We start from the raw sequence: 23,470 nt of genomic DNA, 5'->3' as shown, positions 1-23,470 counted from the left end.
CCTCCAGCTGCGGCTGCGACTCGGCCCCTTTCCTCCTCCCTCCCCCTCCTCCTCCTGACACTCATCTCTTCCCCACTTCCTGGAGCCAGGATACCCTGACATCCCGATTTATTTTTAGTCTGCTGCCTCTGGAGCAGGGCTGCTGGCCCCAGACCTCACCCTGCCCTGCCCCCTGCCCCTAGGGAGAGGCAGCCTGGGGCCAGAAGGCGTCTCAGAACGTGGGGGAGAGCACACCCGAGCCACAGTAAGGCTCACAGCCCTCCCCTCCGCCCTCTCCCGCCTGAGACTCCAGCCACCAGTCCTCTGCTGCCTGCAGCCTCCAGCAGGCCTGCCCCAGCTTCCTGCCCCCAGCCAGCCCCAGCCCTGCTGCGACCCGTCCCTCAGTGCTCTGGGACTTTGTGCTGGAAGCGCCTCCTCCACCGCGGCACAACTCAGCACCAGGGTTCAGGCTGGTGCTTGTGGAATCCTAGCCCAAGGCCACAGACGGGAGCTCAGAGTCAAGGTCACCTCTGAAGTTGTCTGAGCCCCTTTGTAATCATTGCTAAAAGCCCCCCTGATTGTCACTAGCTAACTTCCTCACCCCCAGTTAGGCAAAAATGCCCACCCTGGTACTCATCCTATAGCGTCCCAGCCAATTGCTTAATGCTACCATTCCGTAGGCATTTTCTTTGCCTTGAGGCTATAGAAATCAGTTACTAGCCCACGAAAAACAGGCTCTCCCTGGAGCCGGCCCGCTGTTCTAACAGTGTCTCATCTGCTTTCCCTGATCTGTCAGGAGGTCAGCAAACTGTGTTCGCAGCACCCACATTATCTCTGCTTTTTGTTTTTAATAAACTCACTCCCTTCTGAAATGCTCCGCTAAGTCTTGTCAGTCGTGTCCGACTCTGTGTGACCCCATAGACGGAAGCCCACCAGGCTCCTCTGTCCCTGGGATTCTCCAGGCAAGGACACTGGTGAAGCGAAAGTCGCTCAGTCGTGTCCGACCCTTTGCGACCCCATGGACTGTATAGACCATGGAATTCTCCAGACCAGAATACTGGAGTGGGTAGCCGTTCCCTCCTCCAATGCATGAAAGTGAAAAATGAAAGTGAAGTCGCTCAGTTGTGTCCGACTCTTAGCGACCCCATGGACTGTAGCCCACCAGGCTCCTCCATCCATGGGATTTCCCAGGCAAGAGTACTGGAGTGGGGTGCCATTGCCTTCTCCCCTGAAATGCTCTGGGTCTGGAAATTCTTTTCCAACCTGTGCTCGGACTACCTCATCAGTGTTGGCTCTCTCTGTAGCCCTTTGAACGGGTCACAGAGCTTGGCACACTGAAAGGGCAAGACAGGAGGGGACCCAGATGTCCAGGCAGGTTCAGCACAGGGCCCTCCAAACTGCTTATCCTGGACCAGCCAGCCATCCCAATACTGCAGCCAAGATGGGCGTGGGGGCAGCAGACATCACTGGGGGCCACCACTGCCCACCTCCATCATCCCAGCAATTCCCTTCCACCCGAAACGTCCACGCCCCACTCTGCCAAGCTAAAGCTGTGCAGTCGGGGGGACTCACAGCCCGCCCTCTGGGCTCCCCAAAGATGATTCAGCCAACAGCCCACATCTGCCTACAAATAGCTGTGACTTCCTCCGCCTCACCACACCCCCAGGGACACATTAGTGCCCTCAGGACTGGCGTCGGGGCAGCTGACTGCAATCCCTTATGTTTTCGCTCTTTGCCAGGCACTGTCAGCCCTGGGCTGCACCGTGAGCAAAGCAGATGAATATCCCGGCCCTCTCAGAGCTTACAGTCCAGGAGAGGACGATGGTAAGGAGCAGATAGGCAGGTTGAATCGCCAGTATGATAGCTGGAGACACGTGCTGAGGAAAAACTTACAGCAGGGAAGGGAGGTAAGTGCATGGCTGGGAAAGAGGCGGGGTAGGTGCAGTGAGTAATAACAGTCAGGGATGGATGGGGACGGCTGGGCTGGCCCCGCTGCTGTGGAGCACTGTACAAGTGAAGGGGCATGAAGCTCAACTTCCTCTCCTGGAGCAGAGGGAGCAACAAGTCTGCTCAGACCAGGTGCTCAGACTCACAAGCAGCGTAACAGGCCATTCAGCTGTGAGGACTGGGTGGCTCTTGAACCATCCTTACCTCGCTTTGCACGCTTCTGAGAGAATAAGACCTCCAAGGCGCCCCAGCATCCCTTTCCCACTCCTACAGCTCTGCTCCAGCCCAGGTCACAGAGAATTCCCTGGAAGTCCAGTGCTTAGAACTCTGAGCTTTCATTGCTGAGGGACCCCATTCAATCCCTGGTGGGGGAACTTCTATCCCACAAGCCACATGGGACAGCAAAAAAGAAAAGTGTGAAAGCCCAGGAAAAGTCCCATTCTCACCCAATTCCCGCCATGATGTTTAGCCTCAATCCTGGAAATCTGTTCCCAGACGCCCCCCTCTGCTGGAAACTGTGTTTCCATATGCAGTTTTCTCGGAATCTCTGGGGTCCTCCTGGGATCTGACATCTGATCTCTGGGTGCCCCGATTGCAGCAGCAGTGGCAGGACCCTAGACGTCTCCAAAGATGGCTCCCTTTCTCATCCCAGTAGCTCCCCTTGCATCACACTGGCAGCCCTTTTCCCACGCCTGCAGAGGACAAGGTCAGGGCTCCCCTTAAACCTGAGAGACAGATAGGTTTTCTCTTGTACATTAGCTGCAATCGTTTGATTATGCCTTCCTGGCACCCCCTTTAGCCTCAGCTCATAGAGTGCTGGTCTCTGTTACTAATGTCTGTCATGGGCATAGTAGTAAGGCTGTAGGCACAGGTGTGGCGTGCTGTGTTTGACATTTGCCTGAGAACATTTCCCTCTTAGCTACACACTAGAGAAAGCCTGGCAGAAGCTCATGGAAGCATGGGGTGAGGGAAGGTGGGTAGAGGAGATTCCGTGAGCAGGATAAGGCCATTTTCCAGGGCAGAGTCCACCCTCCTTCTATCAGGCCACTGAGCAGTGAATCAGGGCACACTTGGGGGACAGCAGCTTCAGCCAGCTCACCTTGGAGAAGACCCAGGCTTCCAGAGGGGTCATCATAATGACTCTGCCATTCACAGTGCCCACTCTGCCCTCCTGCTCTCTATCAGGACATTTTATGTATCATTTCTTCATCTCAACACACCTTCCCATCTTAAGGAAGTTAACATTATCCCATTTAAAAAATGAGGCAACTGATGCTCAGAGAGGTTTTACACTTTGTCTGAGGCCACATAACCAGCAGAGGATGGAGCCAGGTTTGACTGCAAATCCAAGAGCTGCTTTTGTGCTGCCCTGGGGTCACCCGGGCAGGCCCTCTGCTTGCCTGTACCCCCTCTGCCCTGCTGCCCCTGGGGTCACCCGGGCAGGCCCTCTCCCTGCCTGTACCCCTCTGCCCTGCTGCCCCTGGGGTCACCCGGGCAGGCCCTCTCCCTGCCTGTACCCCTCTGCCCTGCTGCCCCTGGGGTCACCCGGGCAGGCCCCCTCCCTGCCTGTGCCCCCTCTGCCCTGCTGTCCCTGGGGTCACCCGGGCAGGCCCCCTCCCTGCCTGTACCCCTCTGCCCTGCCACGTTAGCTTGTCCCCACTCTGGGACAGGGCCCTGCCACCACCTCCCAGGATGCCCCAGTGCTTCCCCAGCTCCACAGGACGGTTCTCTGCCTGTAACTCAGCCAAGCCCAGGGTGGAATCTTCCAAGAGAATTTCTCTAGGAAACTATGGGAAAAACATAACAAATCAAAGCAGAAAAATTAAACATCCAATCAGAGATGCATTCCGGGAGCACAGGGTTCTCAACCTTAGGTGACCAAGGCCAAGGCTGTCCCAAATTGCTGGGAAAACAAATGTTTCTGTGCGCCGTCTCTGTGCTGCACTGTGCTGTCAGGCAAGGGTTGGTCATCAAGGAAAGTGAGTCCCTGCCCTCGCCCAGGAGGCCTGCAGGCACGTGTGCCCACAGCAGGGCTTACTTAAGAACCGTATCCTGTCCTTGTATCATTCTGGGCCATGACCCCGTGGGAGCCTGTTTTCCCCGGGAGCCCCATCCCTTGCCTACCCCTGCTGGAGGACCTGGGCTCACTTCCTCCTCTGTGACCCCCAACCCCCAACTCAAGCCCCCTTCCAGCCTTACTTTAGACATGGTGTCAGGCGCAGGCTTGCTGCTGCCACCCCCAGGCACATGCCCACCCCCTCCCTTGTCCCACCAGCCCCCAGCCTGCCTTGAGGGAGCGTCCTTCAAGATGGCCCTTCTGAGGTTTATGCCACCTAGATTTCCCTGGAACGCTGGTGTCACAAGCAGGCCAGGGGAAGTGACTGAGGGTCATTACCTGAGCCTCGGCTGGGGAGGAGATGGTGGCCCTAAATGCCAGCAGAGGAGGAAGCCTGATGGGGGGGCGGGGGGGCTGCTTCCTGAACGATAGACAGGGGTGAGGTGGGGGCGGGAGCCCGCTGACTCAGTCCCCTCTCCTCTCTGTGCCCCGTGCCCCAGGGCGTCATCTGAACCATGCTCTAGTCTGACTCCACCAGATGATGAAGCATTTGAAGCCCAGAGAGGTGAAGGGATTTGCCCAATGTCACACAGCCATTTGGCAGCCTGGTTGGGGCAAGCCTCTGGACCTGGCCGGTGCCTCCGAACCAGCCGACGAAATCCTTCTGAGGGCTGCCAGCCCTGTGCCCACCTTAACTCCAGCAGGGGGTGGAGAGGCCACAGCTGGGATTTGCGGCTCAGACAGCCTTGTCCCATGAGCAGCTGAGGACAAGGGGCGCCCAGGGAGCCTGCTGTCTGTGACCACCCCGCCCACCCTCCTCCTGCCCTGGGACAGGGAGGACCAGCTTTAACCCTCGCTGGCCCAAGTGTCCAGGGACTCCAAGTGACAGGATCAGCCAGCCTCCCACGCTCCCTCCCTCCCAGCTGCAGCTGGGCTGGGGTGGGAACAGGGACGACTCAGGGACAGCCGGGCTCCCCATAGCCTGTGTGGCCCAGCCCTTTCCCTCTTGAAGCAGCCCAGGGCCACTGCCATTTGGAGGTACTGGCGTTGCATCCGAGCCCTGGCTGCACTAAGATCAGAGAGTTCCCCACGCCCCCCCCCAACCCCCCACCCCGCCCGACTCCAGAAGGGGCATGCCCCCTCCCCAGGGAACTCAAGAGGTCAGGACCTTTGCACACTTGGTTGGAGCCCAGCGCCTCCCCTGCCTGCGGGGGAGCCCAGGGGCCCCAGAGGGCTGCAGAAATAGCCAGAAATAGCTCCGACTCGCCAGGGAGGGAGGCTCTGTTTTTGGTCCCCAACACATCTGATCCCCTTGCCATCACGATGGTCCATGGACCCTGCGAGCCCCAGGAAGAGCCAGGCCCGTCCGCAAAGGCAAGGCAGGAGTCAGAGGGTCAGCGTCGGACAGAGGGGAGACCGAGAGAGGGTGGAGAAAACCCCCGAGGGCCCAGAAGTGGGAAGAGCCAGAGAAGGGGAAAGAGGGGAGAGAGAGGAAGGAGCAGGGCAGACCCCCAGGGGTAGAGGGTGGGTATCGCCAGGGGAGTGCCTCACCCTTTGAGATCTCTGTTATCAGTAAACGGTCACAAGGTCAAGCCAAAGGCAAGAGCCTTTGGCCAAAGGCCAGGCGAGGGTGTGAGAAGATCAGAGGCAGTGAGCCCTGGGGAGGGTGCAAGCTGACATCCAAGACTCCTCAAGCCCTGGCCTTCTGACAACCACCATCCCCACACGCCACTGCCGGACGGAAGAAGGAGCGGATACGGATGCAAGAGCTCGAAGAATCTAATTTTAGCTGAGTGCTCCCTGCTCCCCTGCCAACAGCCAGCAGAGCCTGGAAGGGTGGGGACCTCCCACTCCCTGCCCAGTGCCAGCAGCAGGGAGGCTCCCCCCAAAGCCATGGGGTCTCTGCGGGTGAGACCCTCCAACTTACACAAGGCAGGGGCTTTGCTGGGCTGGTGGCCACAGGGTCTGCTCCCCGGGCTTGAGGAGGTGGGCACTAGGCCAGTGAGCACCACAGTTGAGGTTAGATTGGGTGGATTTGTGTCCTGCTCTGGGTGATCTCAAAGAAGGTCCTCAACCTTCTTCGGCCTCAGTTTCCTCGGCTATAAAATGGGTACGTCAATCTCTCCAATCTCAGATGACACGCCAGGCACTGGCCCTAATGACTCACAGCAATCACTACTCCTCTCCCCACTGCCCAACTCAGAGGGCCGTAAACTGATTCCAGAGCCGGTCTGCATCTGCACTGAGGTACAAAGATGAGGAAAACTGTCCTAATCTGCCCAGGATGTCGGTTCTAAGAACATCTGATTAACTCCAGGAATCTCTATGTCTGGACTTTCGTGGGAGCTGGGGTGGGAGTGGGGCAGAGGTGAATCCTCAAGCTAGGGATGATCCCTCATGGGCAAACAGGTTCATCAGGGCCCCAGAGGGACCCAGCCCTGCCCAGGAACAGATGGAGAGATGACAGCAGAAGGAGGGTATGACCCTGTCCTCTGTACCACCTCCTCCCTGGGATGTTCACTGGCATGGAAATCCCACAACAGTCCTGCCCCCCACAGCAACCAGGGCCTCTGTGCAGAACTCCCAGCCTGCGCAGGGGACATGAAAGGGCCTGGTGTCAACCCCAGCTGGGCAGATGCCTCCTGAGGTGGAAGCAACCTCATTAGCAGGTCGCATGTCCCCTTCCCGGAAGACCCACCCCCTCCACCAAAACACACGCGGAGATCAGACGGAGGACAGGGAGGGGCAAGGGCCTGATGGACCCATGAGCCTCCCTCCACCTACAGTCTTGCTGGCAGGGCAGCAGTGCCCTCCTGCCATGGGTACCCTCTAAGCTGGTGGATCTGAAGTGCTTCCTGCAACAATGCTCCAGCGAGGAATTCCCAGCACCCTGGCTTTCTCAGTAGCTGGCCTAAGGCAGGGGCTGTGTCTAAACTCTGTTTCAGGGTTATTCCTTGTGACCTCAGGACCCAGATTCCCACAGAGTGGATGCAGATGAGGGGAGGGGTCTTCCTAAGCCCTCCCCCCACTGTGCCTTCTCCATCTTCTCTGTCAGTGTCTCCCTTTGGTCAGAGAAATTTCTTTTTAATTTATTCATTTGGCTGCACTAAGTCTTAGCTGCAGCGGGATCTTTGATCTTTGTTGAGGCATGCAGGGTCTTTGGTTGCAGCATGCAAACTCTGAGTTGCAGCATGTGGGTCCCTGTCCAGGGCTGGAACCTGGACCCCTGCATTGGGAGTGCAGAGTCTTAGCCACTGGACCACGAAGGGAGGAGTCCCGGGGACATCCTAAGGAAAGGGGCTTCCAGAAGGTGGAAGTACCCGGCCAAGATGGCTCACCCGCTTGCCTGCTGTCCCCTCCCTCACCTCCAGGCCATTCACCAAAAGTGCTCCTGGGAGGAGAAGGGCTGCACCCCACCCCCATATCTCTGCTGGTCTGATCTCAGCTCATTGAGCCACTAACCCTCAGATGAAATCTGAGGGCTCAGGGTGAAATCAAAAGTAGGTGCTGCTCACACAGAACAGCAGGAACAGGGTGTGAGAGGAGGAGAGGGCCAGGGTGGGAGCCAGGGGTCCTGGGATCCAGCTCCAGCTGCACAAGCCTAGCACAGGACCTGTCAGACAGAGGACTGTCAGCAGACGTGTCCTGAATGTGGGCCTTTTATTCCTGTGTCTGGATGCAATCCCCTCAGTGTGAAGCTGTGGTGTGGTGGGCACAGAGTCAGACCGCCTGGGTTCAACGCCTGGCTGTCCCACTGTGCGACTATGGTGCTGGGGGATGAGGGCGAAGGCTCCAACCCAGTCATCTCTCTCTGGGCTTCCATCTCTTCGGGACTGGACTGAGCTGTCAGGAACGGAAAAGCTGTGACGCACACTATCACTCATTCATTCCCTGGCAGTGACAGACATGAGCAGTGGGTCACAGCGCCACCACTAACTGAATCGAGCCAGATACAGCCTCAGCATCCCCTGACACCCAGCAGCAGCTGGGTGACCTTGACTCCCAATTTCCTCTTCTGTAAAATGGCCACACCCAGCTACGTTATGAGGATTAAACAAGATAATATATCCATATTGGACTGCCAGCAGTCGGGCTCTAGCAGCAGTCTTTTTCTGCTATTGTTTCCAGAGACTAGACCAGATCTTCTTCCAGAACAGCAAGGAACAGTGTGGTCCAGAAGAAAGAGCTTGGGCCTGGATGACCTCAGGCAAGCCATCTTACCTTTCTAAGACTCAGTTTCCCCAGAATAAGATGGGCTGATACCTACCTTATAGGATGAGCATAAGGGTGAAACGAGTCGATCAGACAAAGACACCAGAAAGGCCATAAGCTCAGTGAATGGGAAGAGGTGAGCTGCCTGGTGGCTCTCAGGATAAAGAGCCTGCCTTCCAATCCAGGAGACATAAGAGGCGCAGCTTTGATCCCTGGGTTGGGAAGATCCCCTGGAGGAGGGCCTGGGAACCCACTTCAGTATTCTTGCCTGGAGAATTCCGTGGACAGAGGAGCCTGGTGGGCTACAGTCCATAGGGTCACACGGAGTCAGACACAATTAAAGCAACTTAGCATGCATGCAAACATGAGCTACCTTGATCTGCCCTCATCTGGCTGAGGCTTTTAGGGGTGGGTATACAGGCTGGTGTGAGGTGATGGGAGCTCTTCAAGGCAGGGCGTGGCTTCCTTGTAAAGTCTCCCTTGAAGCCCCACTGACGTCCACCAATAATGATGAACGCATTAGAGTCTTGGGTTGTTGCCCCTCCTCCGCCGGCAGAAGCCATGTTCCCACTGAAGTGTGAAAGCTTGGTTGCGAAGTGTGAAAGCCTCCCCCCACCAGATCTGCGTCCTCCCCTCCCAGGCCTCATCCTTCCCTGGGGTCTGCCATTGGTACCCCTGCCCTCTGCCAACTGCTACTATTAATACAACCAGCCTGCTCCCTGGCCTCCCCTGCCAACAGAACCTGGCCAACCTAGTTCAGGTCCCAGAGACTGCCTCCTCTGAGGCGACAGGAAGCCTGCTGGGCTCAACTCCTGACCCAACTCATGGGCTGACCTGGGGCCTCAGAAGCTTCACCTGGAAAGTGGGGAGACGGACAGGAGCCATCTGCAGGCCTTCCAGCTCTGAGTCTTCATGCCGGAGAGCCTGACGTAAAGCAGGTCCGTCCCAATCTCCTGCCCCTCCCTGAAGTCATTGTTCTTCCTGTTCAGTCTCTGTCATGTCCAGCTCTTTGTGACCCCGTGGACTGTAGCACGCCAGGCTTCCGTCTTTCACTGTCTCCCAGTTTGCTTAAATTCATGTCCATTGAGTCGGTGATGCCATCCAATCTCATCCTCTGCCACCCTCTTCTCCTTTGCCTTCAGTCTTTCCTTAGGCATAGGGTGAAGGCAGCAGCTTAAAACATTCCTTTGAGTGACCTTCTTTCCCTCCCTCCCTCCTCGTCTTCCTCCCAGTCTGTGTGGGCGGTGCCTATCCACCTCTGTCGGCCCCCCTGTGCTGGTCTCCTGCCCAAAACACCTTCCTGTCCTCCTTCTTGGTGTACTCCTGCTCTTCACCCAAGGCCCTGCCCCAAGGTTACCTCCTCTGGAAGCTTTCCCTCCCTTCCTTCCCAGGCAGCCAGTCTCAAACTCCCCTGGCGACTCCCACCCCCACTGACTTGTAATGATGAATAAGGGAAGCTGAGTGGACAAACTCCAGCAGGTGGGTGGGGACCAGCCAGCCACACCCAGAGGAGGAAAACGCAACTGGCCCTGGGAGGGCTCCTGTGCCAGAATCTGCTACACAAGTAGCTGAGAAAGAACTACTATCAGTCGTCTTTGGGCAATGAAGACACAGCTTGCTTATTACAAAATATCCTTTATTGATAAAATAGCTCAGACTTTAAAAAATAAAAATAAAAACCTGCATATCACAAGGGGACACCGGCAACAACAGCAGGGGTCCCGCAGGGGCACACGTGAGACTAGCCAGCAGATGAGGCAAGTCAGCCCGTCCCCGGGCCCAGCCTCCCTGGCTCTGCCCCCAGGCCAGGCCCAACCTCACACTGAGACCAGGGAATGATCTGGATGGCCTTCTGCCCCAGGAGCAACTCTGGTCCCCTCCGTTCTCTCCACCCCAGAAAATTCCCCCACATCCCTCCAAATCCAGCCAGGCCCATCAGTGCCTGTGCTGCTCAGCCAAGCCCCCAAGATAAGACCCTCACTGGCTTAATGGTGGAGCCAGGCATACCCACGGCGAAGGCTGGGAAACATCCTCCCAGTGCTCCCAGTTGTTCCAGGAGGGATGGGAGAGGGAACCAAGAGGGAGAGGCCCCTGGAGCCCCCTCAGTGGGGTGGAGCAACACGGCTGGGTCTGAGATGGGCAGACGGCACCCACCAGGGGCAGGGTCAGCTATGCATCACAGGGGCCCACGTAGGGCTTGGAGCCCCCCTAGGAGTCCACAGGGCCCCTACCCACCTGCTCCAGCCCCAGCACACTCTCATCTCACCCCATTCCCTTGCAGTGGGTATCTTTAGAGATCTTGGGGAAACATTCACCAGCTTGATGACAAAAGATTGCTTCCCCATTGTGGGGGAGGGGGGTCCAATCCAATGAAAACCCTCCTGGTGTTGCAGGTGAAATGTTGAGAAGTTATCATGCAGCCTAATAACTCAAATCTTTGCAGGCATAAGAACACATTCTCAAAGAAATCCTTGAACTGAAACTGTGGTTCTGTCTGCCACTCCCCACTTCCAGTTTGGGGTAGGAATTCACACCCCAGGCGCAGAACAAAAGTCTACAGGAAGACAGGGAGTGGTAAACACAGAAAGGGGGGATTTTTATATCACCGAATAATCACATTTTCTGGTTCTCTAGTGCGTTACCCCATGGAGCTCAACACTTTCAGCCATGCCTTTCATCTCCCAGTGGCAAGTAGGCGGCAAGCTATTGTCACCCCAGTTTTTGCAGGGGGTGAACGCTAGTGATCAGGGCTCTCCCGTCGAGGAGAAGGCCAGGCCTCCAGACCACCCCACTGAGGCATCCACACACCCACCCGCCTTCCAGAGGAGCCCCAAGTGAGGAAAACGATATGAGACTCTGGTCTTTAAAGAAGTTACAAACCCAAAAGCAGGACAAAGGCATAAAAAGGCCCAGAGAGAGTGCCAGCCCATAAACCCCCACCCAGTGCCTCACTGGGACGTGGGCACCCAACATGAATGCCTGTCATCATTTCTGCTTCTTCCTCAGCAGCAGGCCCTCCTGGAAAAAGTGGAAGGCTGGCTTCCTGCTGTTTTCCAGGGGAAGAAGAGAAAGAAAGAAAACACCACAAGTGGTCAACCAGAAGACACGGGATTCTCAGGGGAGGGAAGCCCACCAGTGGTTGGCAGGGGTCTGTGGTTCTGGGAGGGGAGCCCAGAACATTCAGCTACGTTCAAGATGGGCCAAGCCTCGTCCATCTGCCCTTGCATATGCAGTGGGTGGAGAAGATGGCCCCCCACAGCCAAGCCAGCAAGTGTGTGTGTGTGTGTGTGTGTGTGTGTGTATGGGTTAGTTGCTCAGTCGTGTCCAACTCTTTGTGACCCCATGGACTGTAGCCCGCAAGGGGAGCCTTCAAATAGACCCCCTGACCCTCCCAGGGAGTCCCCAGGATGAGGCTTCAGGACCAGGAAGGGACCAGAAAGCCCAGGGAGGTGGCCACCTAAAACAGGGTGAAGCAGGGTGACCCTGGCACCACCTGGCACCACCCCACACGGGCAGCAGGCTGGCGGGCTCACCAGGCCGTCTGGGTGCACTGGCGGCACAGGATCCTCCGGAAGGCACGGCGAAAGTCCTGGTTGAAGATGGTGTAGATGACGGGGTTCAGCGAGCTATTGCAGTAGCCGATCCAAAAGAAGAACTGGAAGAGGCCGTGGGGCACCTTGCAGTGCAGCGGGCAGATGGCACCCAGGCTGTAGCTGAAGAAGAACGGGAACCAGCAGAGCACGAAGACGCCGATGACCACGGCCAGCACGAAGGTGAACCTCTTCTCCCGGCTCAGCTGCGTCCGCCGCCGCCACCACTGCGCCCCCGCAGCGCCTGTGCCCCTGCCCAGGAGCACCTGGCCACGCAGGGTTGCCAGCACCCGCAAACCCTGCGGCTGCTGCAGGGGCGGGCTGCAAGCTGAGGCAGGAGACGCCGGCAAGGCCTGCGGCTCACAGCCCTCTTCTCCCTCCTCTTCTGCCTCCTCCTCTGGAGATGAACCACAAACCCCTTCCTTCTGACCCTGCCCTGACTTCGGGACGGCAGGCCAGCTGGGTGGCAAGGCAGGAGCGCCAGGGGCTTCAGGGGTCTGCCCCTCCCCCTTCTCCGCTGGGTGAGGTTGGGAGCATCCGTTGGCCTCTCCAGGGGCGGCCAGTTGAGAGGCCAAGGTTGGCAGTTTGGCTGAGTCTGAAGCTTCCCCGGGGACAGGGTGTGGCTGCTTAGACCCCGTCCCCCCAGGCCCCCCTTTGGCCCTGGGGCCTCTGCAGTGGCTGCGCTTGGCGATCAGGTAGATGCGCAGGTAGACCAGGATCATGATGAGGCAGGGCGCAAAGAAAGATCCGATGCTGGAGGCCAGAATGTACCAGGCCTCCTGGTTGAGCTTGCACTGAGGGCGGGCCAGGGGCTGGGGACCCTGGTCGCCCTTGTAGATGAGGGGTGGCAGCGAGATGACCGCTGCGATGAGCCACACGATGAGGATGATGAACTTGATGCGGCGCGGGGTGCGCTTGGAGTTGTACTCCAGGGCCCGGCTCACCGCCCAGTAGCGGTCCAGGCTGATGGCGCACAGGTGCACGATGGAGGAAGTGCAGAAGAGCACGTCGAGCGCCAGGTACACCTCGCACCAGGTGCGCCAGAAGTACCAGTAGCCCAGCAGCTCGTTGGCCAGCGAGAAAGGGATGATGAGCGTGGCTACCAGGATGTCGGCGGCGGCCAGCGACACCAGGAACAGGTTCTGCGGGGCGCGCAGCGAGCGGCTGGTCAGCACAGCCAAGATGACCAGCGCGTTGCCGAAGATGGTGAAGAGGATGAGGAAAGTGATGACCGCCGCGATGGCCGCAGTGGCCTGCACCGAGTAGGGCTCCTGGTGGTCCATGGCGGGGCCGGACGCGGCCAGAGCGGGCGCTGCTCGCCCCAGCGCGCGCACAGCCGGCGACGGCGCTGTCCCACCCAGGTCGGCTGGACGAGGGGGTCGCCCCCCTGGCGGTGCTAAAGGCGCTGGAGCCCCATGGCCAGGCCGAAAGGGGTCGGGGGACGCCCCGGGGCCGGCCACGGCCCTCCTACATCCTGGTGTACCGGCGCCCGGCGCCCCTGCCGTCCGCCCCAGAGTTTACCAAGTTGTCCCTCTGAGGTCCCCGCCCCGCCGGGAACCAGGGGAAAGTTGCGCCCTGACGCGGGGAGGCTGCTGGACTCACGCTGGGGCGCGGGGCCCGGCCGGCCGGGCAGGGGGTGCGCAGCCGGTTCGGAGGAGGCGCGGAGGCAGACCCGCTCCCGGAGCTCCTGTAACCCGGAGCCGCGCCTGCAGGCAGCACGCCGCGGCCGGAGTAGGGAGGAGAGCAAGCGCGGCTGGAGGAGGGAGGAGACGAGGCGGGAGCGGGAGGAGGCAGGGAGGCGGGGCGGGCGGGGCGCGGGGCGGGACCCAGGGCGGGTGGAAGGTGCGCCTCGCTGAGGGGCGCGCGGGCCGCAGCCTCCCCGCGCCCCCGGCCTCCGCTCTGGCGCCCCTACCCTTTTCCTCCCAGCCTCCACTCTGCGGCAGGTCAGAGAGGCCCGGCGTCTGGGATCTTCCGGACCGAGGGAAGGATGCTGGCAGAAGTGGAAGGGTCTGTGCACCAAAGGAGCCGGGACGCGGCGCTGGAGGGTCCGCGGGCACCAGGCGGGATGCGTCTCCTGCGGATTGCGCGGCTAGGGCCGAGGCCTCGGGTCTGGGGGGTGGCCGCAGGCAGATCTCTCCTCCCCACCGCCCAAGAGCCCCAAGGAGAGGGCGGGTGGGTGTGTCGGGGCTCTGGCACATCATAAACCACACGCGCTCCCCGGAGCTCTCGGGCCAGAAGCCGAGCGGAGGGCATGAGGCGAGCGGGCAGACCCTTCCCCAAATGCTTTCCCGCCGCGACTGGACTCCGTCGGGCCTGCGGACCCCGAGGAGGCGCGCGTGACAAGGTAGCGAGCGCCCCCTGCCGCCGCCCGCCTGCGAGCTTGTCCTCGGCCACCGAGGACCCGAACCCTCACCGCGTCTCGGGGTCGCTGAGAAGGCTCCCAAGCCTGGGGTCAAGCAAGTGCTCAGAGCCTGGGATTGCCGACTTCAGCTTTCCTGTTTCTCCTGCACATGCCTCAGTTTCCCCTATTAAGGGCAAAGAGGTAAGAAAAAACCGGCCTTGAAATCAAGTCTCAGCAACACCTGAGACTCAGGCTGGGGAAGGGGGTTGAGAGGGGCGGGCGGTTTCAGGCAGTTGCAAACTCCGACCTCCTGACCAGCAGGAAGAGGATGTCGCCTGGTGCAGAGTGAGAAGATCTAGTCAAAGGTGGGGTCTTTTGACACAATTTCTCAGACAGTAGAGAATCTGCCTGCAATGCAGAAGACCCAAGATTCCATCTCCGGGTCAGGAAGATCCCCTGGAGGAGGGCATGGCAACCCACTCCAGTGTTCTTGCCTGGAGAATTCTATGGACAGAGGAATTGGTGGGCTACAGTCCATGAGGTTGCAAAGAGTCAGACATGACTGAGCAAGTAACTTTCATTTCAGAGAAAATGTAGGTTTCAGGGGCAGCTTGCAAGGAAAGAGCTGTGCAGTGACCCTCTCCCTGCTCCAGTCTTGCTGATGGCTCCCGCCCCATGCATGCTGCACACCCCTCTTGAAGTGGCCCTGGAAAGTACAGCTGAGGTAAGAAGAAACTTCCAGTTAACCACACACTCAGTCCTGTCTGACTCTGTGACCCCATGGGCTGTAGCCTGCCAGGCTCCTCTGTCCATGGGATTTCCCAGGCAAGACTGGAATGGATTGCCATTCCCTTCTCCAGAGGATCTTCCCGACCCAGGGATCGAACACAGGTCTCCTGCATTGCAGGCAGATTCTTCACCATCTGAGCCACCAGGGAAGCCCAATTAAGTGCATACCCCACCCTGACTGCCTTCTGGCCTCAAAGTGCTTCAGAGGACAAGGGCTCCCCATGCACCCTCCTCCTACCCACACTCCCTGTGGCCACTGCAGTGCCAGCCTGGGGAGCTTCAAGGGCATTTTTTCACTGTTTCCAGAGCCTTTAATGCTATAACCCCAGCCTAGACCCAGCCCTCATATTTCTAGCCCGTAGCTGTACATGGCATCCTCCCTATAAATAAGCATCAATCTGCTTCTGAAAGTAGGGCTCCTCCGACAGACATGGCCTTGATCCAGCATGCCTTCTCCATCTTGATGGGAGCAGGGAATGTGGCCTCAAGGTGCCCACAGTGTCTCACCCCCAGCCAGGCCTCCAACACAGGGCAAGACTGAGGGGGCTCGCCCTTGATCCTGGGCTCTCCCTGCCTCCTGCCAGCCCCTCTGTTAGATGCGAGTGCCCACAGCCTGGTGGGGAAGGTGCTGCCTAGGCTCAGTTAGAGAGGCAGCCAGCCTCCCTGGTCCCCTCCAAAGTCAGGTGTCGTGAATGCATTCTTCCACTTGCTGGGCTTCCACGCCAGGGTCGCCAGGGATGGGGAGGAGTCATCAGACCCTTCGCTGAGGACAGGCAGGCAGGTGGCCATTGGAGCCTGGGAATCAGCCACTTGAGCACATTCCTGCCTGTCCCCGTGGTACCCTGCCCCATGCTCTCTGTCCCGCGGCAAGGAATCTGGGCACTCTGGTGGCCCAAATAGGCTTCGGGAAGGACTACTTCTCATCCTCTCCAACCACTGTCAGGCTGGGGGACCAGCAGGTATCTCCCCAGACACTGCAACTCACAGCAGCCTTTTGTCTGCTGGCCTGTTTTCCTTGAAAGGCCAGGCCTCCGGGGCTCTGCAGAGCTGAGGCCAGGGCTCCTCAATCCCACCCTGCCCCCCCTCCCCCCCCCCGTGCTGATTCTCAGCCGGGCCTTCCCTGTAGAGGCAGCTCACATCCACCTGTCCCTGGGCCCTGCTGGGTACCACCCTTGGGTGAGGACAGCCAGAAAGAACCCACAGGAACCCACGAGGTTCAGCCAACACCCAGGCTCTGTGTCACCCACTGCCATCCCTCAGCCCACCCAGCCCCAAGACCAGTGGCTGGCTCTCGGGGAAGTGGGGGCTGTTACATAACTCAGCTCCCCACTGCTCTCTGCCATCTCCTTCTCCCCCCCACACACCCCTTCCCCAGCTGCCTGCTCTGCCGAGCCCCTTGTGAATCAGAGCCTCAGGCCGCAGTAGGGCTTCCTCCAGCCGTTCCCAAACTAGCTCTGACCTACCAGTATCATCCTGCTCCAGCAGGGCTGGCAGAGCTGTCCCAGACCTGCAGCCAGCCAGCAGCAGCTGCTGCCGTTACTCCCAGCCACATGTGAGGGGGAGGCGGAGGCGGAGGCAGTGACAGGCTCTGGCCCACCCTCCATCCCGCACCAGTCTACATGCTGGTCCCTGGATGTGCCCTGAGCGCCCACATCTCCAGTCCTTTCCAGGGACTGTTTGCTCTGCCAGAAACACCCTCCCCCCCCTCTTTCTGTGCTTCGTGGAGCCCTACTCTCTTCTCAAGGACCGCTCAGCCATCACCACCTCTCCTCCCTTGGTGCCACTTTCACGCCCAGAGGCTATCCCACAATGGGGCCTGCTGGCCTGTTGTACCACCTCTTTCATCAGAGCAGACATCCCTCCTCGGTCCGCAGTACCTGGCCAGGATTGTTGAAAAGTGAAGGGTAATGGCAGTAGACATCAGCAGATGAAATACACATAAGCTTTTTTCAGGCAGGTGGTGCCCAAACGAAGGAACCCCCAGGGATGTCCTTGAAAAGAGGGGCCATGGTGGAAAGGTGACCTAGTAGCATCTTTTCCAAGAAAGGGGAGACAGTTGTCCTATCCTGGCCGTGAGAGCATGGCAGGAGATGCACCGTGTTAGCTGGAAGCCCTGGAACCACTTCCCCAGGTCCGAAAGGCAAGACTGGCCCCACTGTCTCCACTGCCGCACTCCTGCCCCGAGAGCCCATGGGGACGGTCCCCAACCAGGCTGCACCCACCCCCAGCTCTCCCCAGACGCCCCAGCCTCTCAAATCCCCAGGGACCTTACCCCCAGACCACCCTGTACCACCCAGCCTCCCCACCTCCCCAGACCCCTGAGCCATGCCCTCTGTGGTGTCAGTCGGTCATCCTCTCTCGCCCCATCTTACCTCACCCGACGAAACCCCAACCCTGGTCAAACCTAAATCATCCACCCCGCCTTGGAAAAAGTGGCTGCTTTTTCCAGAGCAAAACGCTCACTTCATCAGCTGGCTTTGCTTTAAATTCGCGACCACAGATCTCCAGACGTTCCCAGTGTGCTCACTTCCCCACGCCTCAGAACCGGCATCCGTCTCCTGCTCCTCTTCCTGCCTGCACCCTCCTCACAAGCTGTGGCTTTGCCTTCTACTTAAGAGAAAAGGGAAGGCACCCTGCAGGCATGCATTCCCCACACACCTGCCTCCGAGCCGCGTCTTGCCTCCTGGGGCAGGTCCTCTGCAGACACCCTGGACCTCGAGTTCTCTCGTGTAGCCCGGGGCTCTGCTCTGTTGATTGTCCCTTCACCGGCTGTCATTCCCTCCACTCTAAGGGCCAGCCCCCTTCTTAGGAAGCCCTCCACACCCTCTGCGTGCATGCGTGTGTGTGCTAAGTCACTTTGGTCATGTCCGACTCTTTTGCGACCCCATGGACTGTAGCCCACCAGGCCCCTCTGTCCGTGGGATGGATACTGGAGTGGGTTGCCATGCCCTCCTCCAGGGGATCTTCCTGACCCAGGGATTGAACTCACGTCCCTTACCTCTCCTGCATTGGCAGACAGGTTCTTCACCACAGGATCACCTGGGAAGCCCCTGCAGCCTCCACCTTCTTGTCTGCCTGGTCACTGTCTCTAGCCCCTCACATTCCCCTTCGCCCTCCACTGAGTTCACTCCTGGGCGTCATTCCTGCCTCCGCATCACCAAGGGCCAGGCTCGCGTCTGTGTCCTGCTCCCATGCAGTTTCTCAGCTGCATAAAACGACGGACCCTTCCCTGGGGCCACTCCACAGGCCCTGCTCCCTCCTAACAGGCCACCCCTCCCCAGCTTCCTTTCCCTCTCCCAAACCCCAAATCAGAGATTCCCACTGAGACTGGTTTTTGCCCCTTCCCAGGGACGTCGGGCAACGTCTGGAGGCATTTTTGACTCTCACCACAGGAGGCAGGAGGTTGCTACTGGCATCCCACGGGTAGCGGCCAAAGATGCTATCGAAACACCTTACAAGGTCCAGCACAGCCCCCTCTCCCCAGCAAAGACTCATCAGTCAGAAAATGCTGCTAGGGCCAAGACTGAGAAACTGCAGGGGGCGACTCAGCACTGGTTCAGTCCTGGGATCCTTTCCTTCTGCACCTGAACCCTTCTTGGGCAATTTCATCCAGCCCCTGGTACCCACCTGCATGCTAATCACTCTCCAAAGTACGTCCCGTGCCCTGAACTTCAGACTCACAAACCACACACTTCTTGACCCACCCATTTGACATCCAGTAGCCACCAACTTCCCTGGTGGCTCGGCTGGTAAAGAATCCGCCTGCAATGTGGGAGACCAGGGTTCGATCCCTGGGTTGGGAAGATCCCCAGGAGGAGGGCATGGCAACCTACTGCAGTATTTCTTGCCTGGAGAATCCCATGGACAGAGGAGCCTGGCGGGCCACAGTCCACAGGGTTGCAAAGAGACGACTGAATGACTAAGCACAGCCCAGCCCCCGACTTGTGACACCGATTTCGCCTGAACCCTCTCCCCTTGGTTCTCAAGGCTGAGATGCCTTCATCCCCTGCTCATCCAACCGCAGGTGTGCTCATTTCAACCTCCAAAACACACTCCCAGAGCACCCACTTTCGCCCTTTCCCATCATCCCGCCACTCTCGCTCACACAACTGCAGGGGCTACCAGCTGTTCTGCCCGATTCCAACTCGCTTTTCAAGGCACATCCAAATAACTTTATTTTTTTTTACTTTACAATATTGTATTTGTTTTGCCATACATCAACATGAATCCACCACGGGTATACACGTGTTCCCAATCCTGAACACCCCCTCCCACCTCTCTCCCCATACCATCTCTCTGGGTCATCCCAGTGCACCAGCCCCAAGCATCCTGTATCCTGCATTGAACCTAGACTGGCGATTCGTTTCTTATATGATATTATACATGTTTCAATGCCATTCTCCCAAATCATCCCACCCTTTCCCTCTCCCACAGAGTCCAAAAGACTGTTCTATACATCTGTGTCTCTTTTGCTGTCTCACATACAGGGTTATTGTTTCCATCTTTCTAAATTCCATATATATGCGTTCAGTTCAGTTCAGTCGCTCAGTCGTGTCCGACTCTTTGTGACCCCATGAATTGCAGTCATGTCCGACTCTTTGCGACCCCATGAACTGCAGCACGCCAGGTCTCCCTGTCCATCACCATCTCCCGGAATTCACTCAGACTCACGTCCATCGAGTCTGTGATGCCATCCAGCCATCTCATCCTGGGTCATCCCCTTCTCCTCCTGCCCCCAATCCCTCCCAGCATCAGAGTCTTTTCCAATGAGTCAACTCTTCACATGAGGTGGCCAAAGTACTGGAGTTTCAGCTTGAGCATCATTCCTTCCAAAGAAATCCCAGGGTTGATCTCCTTCAGAATGGACTGGTTGGATCTCCTTGCAGTCCAAGGAACTCTCAAGAGTCTTCTCCAACACCACAGTTCAAACGCATCAATTCTTCAGCACTCAGCTTTCTTCACAGTCCAACTCTCACATCCATACATGACCACAGGAAAAACCATAGCCTTGACTAGACAGACCTTTGTTGGCAAAGTAATGTCTCTGCTTTTGAATATACTATCTAGGTTGACCAGAACTTTCCTTCCAAGGAGTAAGCGTCTTTTAATTTCATGGCTGCAGTCACCATCTGCAGTGATTTTGGAGCCCCCCAAAATAAAGTCTGACACTGTTTCTACTGTTTCCCCATCTATTTCCCATGAAGTGATAGGACCAGATGCCATGATCTTTGTTTTCTGAATGTTGAGCTTTAAGCCAACTTTTTCGCTCTCCTCTTTCCCTTTCATCAAGAGGCTTTTTAGCTCCTCTTCACTTTCTGCCATAAGGGTGGTGTCATCAGCATATCTGAGGTTATTGGTGTTTTTCTTTCTGGCTTACTTCACTCTGTATAATCGGCTCCAGTTTCATCCACCTCATTAGAACTGATTCAAATGTATTCTTTTTGATGGCTGAGTAATACTCCATTGTGTATATGTACCACAGCTTTCTTATCCATTCGTCTGCTGATGAACATCTAGGTTGCTTCCATGTCCTGGCTATTACAAACAGTGCTGCGATGAACATTGGGGTACATGTGTCTCTTTCAATTCTAGTTTCCTTGGTGTGTATGCCCAGCAGTGGGATTGCTGGGTCATAAGGCAGCTCTATTTGCAATTTTTTAAGGAATCTCCACACTGTTCTCCATAGTGGCTATACTAGTTTGCATTCCCACCAACAGTGTAAGAGGGTTCCCTTTTCTCCACACCCTCTCCAGCATTTATTGCTTGTAGACGTTTGGATCGCAGCCCTTCTGACTGGAACGACTTTAATATGACCATGCTTACTCTTGGCTGCTCTGAGTCTTCGCTGTCGCGCGTGGGCTTTCTCCGGCTTCTCCCTGCAGTGGCTTCTCTCGTTGCAGAGCACGGCTCAGTCATGGCGCACACGCGTAGTTGCTCCACAGCTTGTGGGATCTTCCAGGACCAGGGATCGAACTGTGTCTCCTGTGTTGGCTGGTGGATTCTTTACCACTGAGACACCAGAGAAGCCCCTGAATGACTTTTTAAAATTTTAGATCGGGTCTTGTCACACCTCTCCTTAGAAACTCTCAGCAGGGGCCCCTGAGGCTCTCGGAATAAACCATCCGTCCATGACTGACCAGGCCCTTGCCTGCCTCCTCCTTATCGCCCGCACACATCCCTCTCTCCACACACGCTGGCCTGACACACCTTGCTTCTTCCTGCCTCAGGGGCTTTGTACTGGCTGTTCTTTCCCCAGATGGCCCCAGGATAGCAGCGTCCTGCCATTCAGGTGAAATGCCATCCACACACGCTCCCCTCTTGCATCACTTGTCAATCCCAGATGCTTTATTGGCCTGTTTACTGTCCATTCCTCTCCCCATCCCGAATAAACTCCAGAAGAATAGAAAGCCTGCCTTGTTCCCTATGTTATTCCCAGGGCCTATAACGGAGCCTGCCTGGCCCCCAAATACAACAGATGTGTGTCGGGTGAGTGAATAAACTGATGAATGAGCCCACAGAGCTGTGTGGTCGGGGACTGGCAAACAAGTTGCAGGCCGTGAGAGGTGGCAGCTAGCCCCCTGGGCTCTGGTTGATGCCCCAGGGTCGTCCCATACATGTCACACCCTCCATGCTGGGGCTCCGGGGACCAGACCATGACTGGATCATCAGGACAGTGTGGGGCTCAGGGGACAGGCCTGGGGCCCGGACTCCACTAACAGGTGTCTTCTTGGGGAGGACAGGACAAGGACAGCCTTGTCCCTGATCACTGCCAACAGAGAGTAAGCAGTCTTCCCTGTGAGGCATCAGGATCAACCAGCCCCACTGCCTTGTGCAGAGAACCCAGCATCCAAGATCAAAAGCCGCCTGTTAACGGAGGCTCATGACAGCAGCCTCTGCGAGCTGGGCAGGCCTTGCAGTGCAGAGCACATCACCTCCTCTGATCCACAGTGGCCGTCAGGAAACCCCAGCCTGGTGTCAGTGGCCTGGCTCGCTACTCAGAGACCCACAGGTCACGAGGCAGCCATGCTGATAAACAGGCTCACGTATCATCTCTAGCCTAGGGTTGGCCCAAAGTCTTTTCTTGGGAATCTTCCAGGGGAGCAGTCACCCTGCTAGGAGCATGGCCAGAGCCCTACTTCTCCACTGTAAGCTGTGGCACCCACCTCCCAGGCCTGGGAGCAAGACAAGGGACAGCATCCCCACACCACAGTCCTTCCCTGACATTCACACCTGAGCTCAGGCCCTTGCGCAGTCTCAGAAAATCCTTGACTCAGGACTGAAACCCCAGATAGACCGAGGGCAGAGGCTCCAGGTCCCCTGACACAGTGACGAGGAGGGCAGAGGGCGCATCTCAGCCCTGCTGCTCAGCCCTATTTCCTTGGGCACACCAGTTTGCTTCCCCGAGTGTGTTCCAGCCTCAGAAATGTGGGTCTCAGCGCCTAGAGGGCCCCTCCCAGGGCCGTCAGGAGAGGTCAAGGCGCCAGGTATGAGGTAGTCAGCACAGCCCAGCACCAGACTCCTGGAGCAAGTGCCCAACTTTATTTCTACTTTTCCCGAGACATCAGGGGGACCTGGCCCCACTGGGACAGGCAGGGGCTCCTGCTGCCCTCCCACCCAAAGCAGGCCCCTAGACCTGCACGGGGTGGGGGTGCGGGGGTCCAGCTCGCTCACTGCCTTCCCTAGAGACGTTCTTGACCCTGAACAGCCCTCACCAGGGAGGCCAGCAGCTGAAGGAGAGGAGTGGGGATCGGCTGAAGGAAGACAATCAGGGCGGCCCCACAGCCCCTTCCCACCTTCCAGGGCCTCCTCGGGCCAGGTCTGGGGGGCGGGGTCTGAGTAGAGGCCAAGTTCCTGGGGAGAGCAGCGCGGGTGACGGCAGCTGTGAGTCCTGACTTCAGGTCCTCGTGTTCTTGCTGAGTTTCCCGCAGCAAATTTCCCCACACCTAGGCCCCCACTTCTTCCTCTCCCCGGGAGGCAAGGGAGGAAGTGGGGTTCTGGAAGCCTCCTGGAGCGCAGGGCTGCGTTCCCAGGTTCCCAGCGCTCAGACAGCCGGGAGAGGGGCTGCACGCAGGGTCCCGAGCATGGGGCGGCCTGAGGGAGCGGTGAAGGTACCGTTAGTCCCGGCGAGGGGCTCCGCCTCAACCTCAGAGGGGCTCCCGGGGCCTTAAGGGAGGCCCAGCCCTCCAGGTCCCTGTCCCTGGAGCCACGAGAAGTCACCTCCCATCCTCCCTGGGGGCTGAGGTAGGAGATGAGAGCCGGCAGAGCTGGCACTGCCCCTGACGACCTAGAGGGTCTCTCTGTCCTAGGAGCCCTTGGGGAAACGTGACTGGGAAGGAAGGAGCAGAGAGAGGGGCCCAAGCCTCAGATGGAGGTCCAGAGAAGCTGGGAGGCAGGGGTGCTGCCCAGAGGGACAAAGGGGACGGAAGCCACAGGCTTGACCTCTGAGTGTCCTCATAAAGCAATTTCTGGGTACATGGGCCCCTGGCAGAGCAGGGTTCCCCAGAAGAGCCTAGACGGATGCGGATTGGTCTTCTTCTAGAGATGGGGCACTTGGTG

At 58.0% G+C, this 23,470-nt stretch overlaps 1 protein-coding gene across 1 annotated transcript; it reads right to left on the bottom strand.

Annotated features, from left to right (window-relative positions):
• Positions 1 to 10,119: 10,119 nt before the first annotated feature.
• Positions 10,120 to 13,464, bottom strand: ADRA2B (adrenoceptor alpha 2B). Its single transcript, XM_068973262.1, has one exon. It carries the CDS (start codon positions 13,065 to 13,067, stop codon positions 11,724 to 11,726), a length of 1,344 nt encoding a protein of 447 aa, XP_068829363.1. The 5' UTR covers positions 13,068 to 13,464; the 3' UTR covers positions 10,120 to 11,723.
• Between the last annotated feature and the right edge of the window lie 10,006 nt (positions 13,465 to 23,470).

Source organism: Capricornis sumatraensis, chromosome 1, assembly GCF_032405125.1.
Source record: "Capricornis sumatraensis isolate serow.1 chromosome 1, serow.2, whole genome shotgun sequence".
In the NCBI taxonomy this organism is placed as follows: Eukaryota; Metazoa; Chordata; class Mammalia; order Artiodactyla; family Bovidae; genus Capricornis; species Capricornis sumatraensis.
This window is presented reverse-complemented; position numbering and strand designations above follow the sequence as displayed.

Excerpts from the sequence above, each read along its gene's own strand:
- ADRA2B (XM_068973262.1), bottom strand. The coding sequence starts at position 13,067 with ATGGACCACCAGGAGCCCTACTCGGTGCAGGCCACTGCGGCCATCGCG.